The sequence below is a fragment of the Humulus lupulus genome, chromosome 9 (assembly GCF_963169125.1).
Source record: "Humulus lupulus chromosome 9, drHumLupu1.1, whole genome shotgun sequence".
Taxonomy (NCBI): Eukaryota; Viridiplantae; Streptophyta; class Magnoliopsida; order Rosales; family Cannabaceae; genus Humulus; species Humulus lupulus.
In genome coordinates this window covers 88,118,258-88,128,054 of record NC_084801.1, presented here as the reverse complement: position 1 = coordinate 88,128,054, position 9,797 = coordinate 88,118,258, and the positions used below count along the sequence as shown (strand labels likewise).

At 38.4% G+C, this 9,797-nt stretch overlaps 1 protein-coding gene across 1 annotated transcript; it reads left to right on the top strand.

The window, feature by feature from the left end:
- Positions 1–6,808: 6,808 nt before the first annotated feature.
- On the top strand, positions 6,809–8,925 carry LOC133800803 (sulfiredoxin, chloroplastic/mitochondrial). Its single transcript, XM_062238868.1, has 5 exons — positions 6,809–7,012; positions 7,128–7,288; positions 8,228–8,261; positions 8,476–8,569; positions 8,652–8,925. Exons 1-5 carry the CDS (start codon positions 6,946–6,948, stop codon positions 8,665–8,667), a joined length of 372 nt encoding a protein of 123 aa, XP_062094852.1. The 5' UTR covers positions 6,809–6,945; the 3' UTR covers positions 8,668–8,925.
- Positions 8,926–9,797: the final 872 nt, after the last annotated feature.

Here is a 9,797-nt window from a genome sequence, read left to right as displayed (position 1 = left end):
CCTCTTGTTCGCGAGCTGGAGGGTTATGACCAGGGGGTCATTATGGGGAAATTTTTCATGAGACACATCCTCTTCGGTGAAAGTTATGGGTTAAGTTTCAACCCTTTGTTATTTTGGAGCTCTTGGTTCGGGTTCGTAGGGGGAACCGTCACCAGTTTTGAGTTCATTTACATATCTTTTTTGGGCATTCTTGGCCGAGCCTGTGATATGGGGCCCCCTGAGATGGTTATGCCATCTTCTCCATCAATCGGAGGGGGTCGCTCATCCTCCCGTGCTTGGGAGTAACTGTTTTGGGCAGGTGGTGCAGCTGCTGCCCTTTGGCTGATAAAAGCTTGGTTGGGATTTCAGTTTCTTATGTATTTCCCGAAATAACCCCTCGAGATCAATCCTTCGATCTCGTCTTTCAATTGTCGACATTCATCAGTTGTATGTCCGATATCCCGATGGAATCTACAATACTTACTAGAGTCTCTTTTTGCCTTTTGGTTCCTCATGGGGTCAGGTCGTCCATAAAAATAAATAAATTTTTTTTTTATCTTAATTAATTTTTTCTGATTTACCGGTTATTATTTCTTTTGAAATGAAAGGAATCAGTTAATAAAAAATGAAAATATACAAAATATAGAATTTTCTAGTAAATGGGACCTGGTTTTTATTAGCTAGGTAGATATTCTCCCAAGACTCATTGAGCTCAGTATACACTTTGTATATGGAGAAGTATATATCCCCCTTCTTCTTCTTTCCTCCATCCGCCTAGGGGTTATTCCCTTCGTTTTTCTTTCTCTTGGAAGGGTTGTCTCCGGGAGGTTTTGAAGTTGTGGGGTCAGTCGAGGTCGAAGTAGAGTTTGTGGCTCAAATGCAATAGGGCTGGGTCGTGGCTCAAATGCAAGATGTTGGCTGTTTGAAGGTATTTTAGGTCGGGAACCCAAATGTTAAGGCTCGGGAAGGATTTTACCACCCGGTTAGGTAGAATCCAAGGTCCCGGAGGCTAAAATTATATCTTGAAGTTATTTATTGGTTTAGAACTTGATGGATAGATATTATGAATATGTTGTGACTAGGTTTTCAACGAGACTCAGGTTAGAGGACTGTGCTCGGGATTGCGGTGCTCAGGAAGCTTGGGACACAGGTAAGAAAATTATTATACCCATAGAGTGGGGCATGGGCCTATTGTTTTTATTGTAGGGCATGGCCCTATTGTTTTTATTGTAGGGCATGGCCTTATTGATTGAATTGCAAGTTGTTGCCCTATTGTTTATGTTTAGTATATGTTTAAATATATGTTGATATTATGCTATGTAATGCATATTTGTGAGTGAACGATGAAGGCCAGGAACGGCGAAGGCCAAGAATGACAAGAAGCCATGTACGGGAAGGGGCCAGGAAAGGCGTTGAGCAAATGGAGTGCAAGTTGTTAGGGCAAGACCCTCCTGGGATGCTGGAGACATCCTCTTGGCGAAGACTGCGAACCCAGGGCTTGGTAAAGCACCTGGGACAACATGGCTACTATGAGTTTAGCTTGTTGGCTACTTTATTACATGATGTTGATAGATATGCATATGTTATTTGTTTTGTTTTGTTTTGAGTTTTCTTGCTGGGCTTCGGCTCACGAGTGCTCTATGGTGTAGGTAAGGGCAATGGAAAGGTCGACCATCCATGAGTACGGAGAGCCTGGAGCGACGGGTACATGTTCGGCCTGCCTGGCCGCCACAACTAGGGTTATTTTTGGGAAAATGTATTGTAATAGTTGATTTTTCGCTTAGGTCGACCTTAAATGTATTTTGAGATGTAAAGTATTTTATGAACAATATTTTGGTATCCCAAATATATAACTCTTTACATTTTCAATGAATGACCACATTTTCATATCAAAGGCCTTTAAACAACTTTTATTAAAGTTTAGCTACACTTTTAACCTAAAACCTTGATTAGTGAGCTAATGGCACATTTTTAACTCACTTAGTAACAACTCTAAGAAAGTAGGGCGTTACAGCAATGGTATCCCGACTTACGGGATCAGGTAGGGGCGGAGGCCCAGTAACCAGAAAAGAAAGACCCATGATAGTTCTACTACCCTGGTCTTGATGGTAGGGGTTATACTTTACAATATGGCCGTTAGGGCAGCAATGAGGTTTGGAGAAGTTATCTAGTATGCACCAGGTGCAAGAGACGCCATCTGGGAGAATGCCGAGTGAAGACATGTTCTTTTATGTGGAATAACGAGGCATGTTAGGAAGGATTTCCCGAAATTAAAGATGAAAGAACCAAGGAGTATTGATTAATTGACCCCAGTTCGAGTGTCTGCCTTGATACAGTCAGAGCCCAAGGCTAATCCCACAGAGGTGACTAGTTGGTTTTCTAGTTCTTGTTTCTTTTTTATAAATTGAGTTGGTTAAGTTTGGTGATACATACCTCTTAGAAGAGACATAGATAAGGGGCACATACTGAATGATTATTACGACATGGGGTTTGAGATTTTAGTGCCTATTGGAAAAATTTGTAACCTCTAGGAGAAGGGTTAGAGTACTATTGGCAGACGGTTGACAGTAGAATTGATTGAGTTCTTCATATGAGGATTTTAATATGATCTTGAGTATGGATTAGTCTACCAAATAAAAGACAACCATAGATTGTAAGAAATGATGGTGACTTCTGGGTTTAAAAAGAAGGACCCGGTTACATCTACGGGATGCCAAGATGTTGTGGTAGGTACCACTAGGGATATATCAGGTAGACCGAATAAAAACTGAATTGGCCAATAAGGTTTTAGATGGGTGCACAAGGAATCGTTGGGATTTCTGTTGCATTAAGATACTGAGTATGCTACGAGATGAAGAAAGGGATAGAACCAGTATCAGGGACCTCATGAAGAATGACATTAGCTAAGCAGAAAGAATTAAAGGTTTAGTTGAAGAAGTATTTGATTTGAGGGTTGATCAGGCGGAGCATCTCATCATGGGACATGTCTACAGCGTTTGTCAAAAATGAAGGATTCAATTGCCCAGTTGCAAGGTAGGACAATGCTCTCAGGAATTGACCCTCGATCTGGTTATTACCAGCTGAGGATCAAGGAAATAGACATTTCAATAATTACTTCTTGCACCAAGTTGGATGTGGTGGATAATTAGTGAAGGTTCTTAACTAACCAATGCTTCAACAACCAAGGTAAGTTCGACAAGCAGAGAATACATGAATGGTATGGACAAGTTGTATTCATATTGATTAAGTATGTTTCGGTCTACTCTCAGTTAGAAGCAAAACGCGAATGGCCACTTCATTGATAGTACCAAGGATAAGGAAGCAGGGTTACATGTAAGGTTCCAAAAGGAATAATACCTTAGAGAATTGGTTCTTCAGTGAAGGTAAGCTCGAATTTATGATCTAATGTCTAAATCTTGGTGTTTTCTTGACTGGTTTTGATGTTTTTAAGCTTTTGGGTTTCAAAGATTGAAGTGGGATTTTGATGAGTTTGTAGGTTAACTTTTTGCTGGATTATGTTGCTGGAAACGTGTTAGAAGTTTTGTGATAATTGAGTTGTGGAATTGGGATGGTTTTGGATGGTTTTGAGTGAGGTTTGAGTGTTAAAAATGGTGGATTTTCTGGGTTCGAGGGGCTAGGCCGTGGCTCTATTCTAGAGTGTCGCGGCCCTATGGAGCAAGGAAGAGCTAGGAAGGCTCTGAGGTAAGGGAGCGTCGCGACGCCATAGGGGCAGGGCCGCAACGCGTGTCTGTGTTCAGGGAGGCCTAGCCTCTATTTCAGGGGGTGGGCCGCGGCATGGGTCTTAAGGGCCGCGACCCTTAAGGGCACTTTTAGCCTTTTGGAGGTTTTAAGTGCGTGAACCTAGTCTAGGATGCTCGGGATCGATTCTACTACCGTGTTTGGTGGAATTCGATGTCCCAGAAGCTAGAACTTTAATCAGAAACCTTTTTACAATTGTCAATGGAATTCCTTATCTTGGTTATGACTAAAAGCTAGGGCACGGGAAATAGATCATGCTCAGGGGGCATCTCTTGTTATCTAAGCATTTGGAAATCAAATGTAAGAAAACTGCACCCGGTTGTGAGTTAATTATGGGACTAAGGGTTCCCTATTCTCGTATGCTATGAAAGTTGGTATTATGCCATGAGAATATTAAACCAACGGCCTAAGAGTGCCAGGGTTTACATTGGCGAACAGGGCGCGGCTCAGCCACTGGTAGCTGAGGATAGCTTAATATTCACTGAGCTCAGTTTAAGCGGACCAGAGTCAGTAGGGTAAATAGAGGGTGCGACCTAAGGGCGTCGACCCTAATTATTGTGTGATATGATTGTCATTGTTAGCTGTTGTATATGAGTTGCTAAGTGGCTAATTATTATCTTATATATTCATGAGTATGACTATGAATTATGTGATTATTAGGGATTGCTAAGTGTATAAACATGCTTTTAGAGTTATATGATTATTATTAGTGCTTATGTTATAGTGTTATGTTTTCTTGCTGGGCCTTGGCTCACGGGTGCTACGTGGTGCAGGTAAAGGCAAAGGTAAGCTTGATCAGCCCTGAGCAGAGAGCTCTGAAGGCAGAATGTACATGACTAGCTGCTCAGCCGCCACGGTTGAGGAAGGGACAGGAACAGGAGGATCATAAATGCCTAGTTTTCCCTTAGAGTGACCAGCAGTTGTTTATACCTTGAAATTTTGTTTCTTTTGGGATCCCTTGTACCTTAGAGTGACCTACTTTCAAACGTTGTTTCTTTTGCTTCTTTTGTTTATACCTTAGAGTGACCTACTTTCAAACGTTGTTTCTTTTGGGATCCCTTGTACAAAAAAAACGTTTAATTTTATGAAACATGTCTTTTATGACCAAAACCTTTTTAAACCCTAGTTCATTGACGACTTTAATGACACGTTTTCAACTTAGTGACTTGATTAGCAAGTCCTGTACCTTTATCAATGTACAATGTAACGGTCTTGGCTATCCAGGGCGTTACACATACCCTGGACTAAGGTAACGTAAGAACCTAATGTTTGTTTGAATGGATAGTTGCATACCAAATTTTCAAAAGTTAGAATAAAGATTGTTTAGCACGCCAGCATAGTATTAGAATATGTATGCAATGTACTGATACAGGAGGACGGCATGATGGACACTGTCCTTGCTTAAAACATGAAATGATAGTGCGGTGTGTCAAAGACTAGGGTGTGCCCGTGTACAAACTGAAAAGGTTGGTTGTTCGTGCTTCACGATAGATGAATGGATGAGAACACAAATATTCTACACGGGGCATTAAGTTAACAATAATGCCAGATAACCATGGTTGGGGTGCGGTGACGACATCTATGGAAAAAGAAGTGCTTGCACTAGTATAAAGAATTAAAGCATTTTGTCACCATAGGAAAATAACCATGAAACTAAGGAACTAGTGGGAACTAATGAATGATTCACATTGGAAATCCTTTATTACATAGAGGAAACTAACGTGGAGGCTGACATCTTGAGTTAGAAAGTATGTACCAATTGGATGACTCGCGATGGATTATAGTAAAATCAGACGAGGTAACAACCATGATTGGTATAGAATTTGTGATTGATAGTTGGTGGATATTCCTCTATGAGCAATGAAATAATGAAAGAAGATCTTATAGGAAACATTAAAAATCCTACTATTTTAGCATGGATAGGTTAAAACATGAGGGTCGGAGGAGTAATCTGATGGAAGCTGGCATTAAGGTGGAGACTCTGAATGAGTCTTTTACTACCTCCTTATAATTGTTGTATCCAGGAAGTTTGAATGGGTAATAAGACCTAAATTTGTATACCGGGAGGCGTGCTGCCTAATTCGTCTAGTAAGTGGGAGATGATGATCAGAAGCCAGAAAGGCTAGTACGACTCTAGGGTATCCTGGAATTAGTATGGAGGGATATAGTTGTGGATCGTAAGGGTGGATTACATTAAATTGCCAGTAAGATGAGTATATACGAAAAGTTGTGACTCAACAGATTGGGTTAGCACACTTCAGTTCGTGTGAACGAGTATCCCAGGAATGCGTATGGGTGAAGGGAGACCGTATGTCTCCGTGGGACACCGAAGTCGATAGTGTCAAACTGAGACCCTTCATTTCCCAAGTTCTGGAAAATGGTTGTAGAGGGCGATGAGTATACGATTGGGTCTTATAATTATTGGTTCCTTCAGATAGACTGACAACCGGAAGTAACGACCCAGACTTTAAGAATTTTACCTCGAATGTGTAAGTTTTTGAGGCATTGAGATAAGTATTGTCCATTGATTGAATAGTCACGGCGATGAATGCTCATCAACGGCTAGGGTGACTCTTAATAAGATATAGTGAGTTAGGGAGCAAGAGGTACTCGTTCCGAGTAATGAAATGAGAGACAGGAAGTGTTGTGGTTCAGAATTGGTCCGGATGATCAATGAAGTTATTAGGAATGTTAGGGCAGGATTGTCTGCTTTACTAAAAGGACTTAAGAGTTCGCAAATTTAAAATGGGAACGTGGAGTTCCAAGACGGGAGACCTCGTACTTCTCTGAGTATTGTGGACTAGAGAGAATAGAGACGATTTCTGGCCCTGTGAAGTGATGGTGGGGAGGTGGTGGCCGTGGGGAGGAACTGCCATGGTTGAGAGAGAGATAGTTTGAGAGAAAGAGGGAAGTTTAATGAAAGATGAATTATTGTCAAAATTATACAAACTAACATATATTTAGGATGCCTATAAAAATTTTCATACAATCAAATATGGATGAAATAGGGTATTCCTGAACTTTCACTATATCAATCCAAAGATATTAGAGTTCATACATAGCCCAGCCACACAAGTTGAATTGCATAAGAAACAGCATATAACATTCTATTAAAAAGGACTTTTCATATGTTTCTCACACTAACTTTTCTTGTATAATATTACAACACACACAAGAGAGGGATCAAAGAGAAGTTGAAAAGAAATAATGGCTAGTTTTATTATTCAAGTGCCAAACAATTTAAGGACCTTCTCTGTTTCAGCTTCCTCAAATGGTAAAAACCTTCTCGCCCTCCCAAATACAAAATCTCTGTTTGTTTGCCGGGAAAAAAGAAAGGAAAGTTTAGCACGATTTATTTATTATTGTTATTTTTTTAATTTCCTTTTCAGGGTCTCCTTCTCCAATGAGCCGTGGGAATCAAGGTGGTCCAGTGATATTGGAGCTTCCTCTAGATAAGATACGGAGACCCCTTTTGCGAACCAGAACCAACGATGAAAATAAGGTTAAGGAACTCATGGACAGCATCAGCCAAATTGGCCTTCAAGTACCAGTGAGTACTCTTCCGTCTCCCACTTAGCTGTAGTGATTTCGTATGTGGGATTTTTGTCCCTCTGTGTTTTTCCCTAGAAAATGAAAGGAAATATTGATTACTGAATATGAACAGACAACGAGAATTGTGTGCTTTTACTTGGGTTATTGCTAATAGAAGGGGAAAATGCAATTCGTTAGCTACTTCTGTAGATCAGTTGCCATAGTTCTTTTCCCCCTCAATTGAGGAAACATAAATTGACATTTGACTCTTATCTTATATAGCACTCTAAGTCCTTAAAATGAATTTTCTTTTGAATTTCTTAAAATTATTAACTGACTAAGTTGTATGGAAGCCATAATAATTAGTTCTAGTACTAATTAATGATTCTATCCACACGTCTAGTTGAAACTTGGGCATTTAATTTTCACCTTTATATGATGTGTAGGAAAATAAAACATTTTATTTTTGTCTCAGTTGTCTTCATCCTTCTGAGAAGAAATCATGTGCATTCCTTCCTTTGATTTTTTGAATCGAAGATTTCAATTACTTTAGTGTTATTGAGAAAACAATGAAGGATGGACTCCCTATATTGATAAGATATAGGAAATAGGAAATAGAGGTGTATGTGGGTCATTGTAGTGGGGGTAGAGGATGAGCTGAAATAGGGTAGTATATAAGAGGGTAAGAAAAATGAGTGAATCATGTTGACTGTAATTAATTGAGAAGTAGTTCTTGGGAGAGTTCTGGCCTCTGGGTGTTCTTTATTATATCTCTTAATTTCTCTATCTCTATGTTTCCCTATTATTTGTTCCAAGTGTTTGTGCTACTGATATGAGGACCCTAGTGGGATATATCAAATAACTATTATTTCTTCGTCAATATGGCAGTACATAGAAAAAGATCATACAAAATTTGTAAAAGAAATCATTATTTGTTGACTCTCTTATATGTTTTCAGATTGATGTGCTTGAGGTAGATGGTGTTTATTACGGTATGTCTTCATTGCTTTTTACTACTACAATTATTTTTCTTTTAAACCATTTCGTTGCTATACCTATCTAAATCAAGCAATAGATGATGATAGAAAGAAAGAGAATAAGAGAGAATGAACAGAAATACACAAGAAATCCTGGTAGTATCAGAATGCTTGGGATTTATATGATCTCCAAAACTCATTCATGTCATCATTCATATATGGTCTATAGGCTTCTCGGGTTGTCATCGCTATGAAGCTCATCAGCGTCTTGGTCTCCCTACAATCCGCTGTAAAGTTCGCCGTGGAACAAAAGAAACTCTAAGGTTAATTTTGCTGAGTCTTACCAACAATTTTAATTCTGATTGTGCTCTAAGTAGATGGAATTTTATATTTTTATCTTTGCAGGCATCACCTCCGATAATAATTCTTACCAGTCTATCTCTTCCCAGTGAATCAGCAACCTGTTAATCAGAGATGTCCGATATTATATATTTATTGAAGTAGTTACAGTCTATAAATGTTTGTATATACAAAATAATGCAAGTAATTCGCAATTATTGATATAGATCCAGTAATATATATATATATATATGTGTGTGTGTGTGTGTGTATAGTGTTTTTTGTCTACCTAAAGGAATTTGATGGAAAATTTATAAAATATTACTTGGCGTTGGTTATATTTTTACCCTCTATTACTTGAAGAAAATTCTTTTTGGTTTGAACTGAGATCATTGTAACACTTCATCCCCTGTATGACATTATGACATTTCTTCTCCAGCGAACATAAAATGCGGGTCTGGTCAAGTATAAAATAGATGGATGGTATGGTGTACCTTAAAACTTTTAGTACAAGTTACCACCAAATTTATTAAAAAATGTATAAAATCTACTTTGGATAATATATATTATAGGATTACATCTTCCTTAATTTATATGCCCTATGTCCGATTGTTGTTGGAGCTTTCTACACTCTTAAAGAGAAATGCTGGTAATGATGTTAGCTACACTCTGAAATTCATACATTTTGAAAATATGTGTTGTCAGGTGAAAATATATAATAAATTAGGACATATAGTTGCACTAGATACAGGATAGGAAGCTTGACTTGATGAAAAGGACAGAAGATATCATAATAAAAACATTTATGACTAAGTATGTTTATTTATAATATATAACACAAATTGTACAACAGTTTTCCTCCGCCATAAGGGTTATCTATATATGTGAGAGGGGGCCTAACCTAGTGTTTGGTCTCTCTCCTTTTGTTTTTAAATAATAATATATAAACACAAATGAAGAATTTGATGTTACAATGTTTATTTACATCTATGAACAAGAGTTGATTCAGACAATTTTAATTTGACTTTAAATTAGTTTGCTCCCGGAGTTTGTCTGCATTATCGTATCTCATGGCCATTAGTTTTGAGTCATACCTATATATGAGGATATGTTCGTAAAAATAAAAAACAAAAAAACAAAAAAAAAGGAAAAGAAGGAAAGAGAGAAACAAATCTGCATCATGGAGTCATTCATGTGTTTATTTCTTTTATT

Bases quoted from the DNA above. Each gene is read 5' to 3' on its own strand.
- LOC133800803 (XM_062238868.1), top strand. From the start codon at position 6,946: ATGGCTAGTTTTATTATTCAAGTGCCAAACAATTTAAGGACCTTCTCT. The intron at 7,013-7,127 runs GTAAAAACCTTC...TTTCCTTTTCAG, and splicing joins TGTTTCAGCTTCCTCAAATG to GGTCTCCTTCTCCAATGAGC. The intron at 7,289-8,227 runs GTGAGTACTCTT...ATATGTTTTCAG, and splicing joins AAATTGGCCTTCAAGTACCA to ATTGATGTGCTTGAGGTAGA.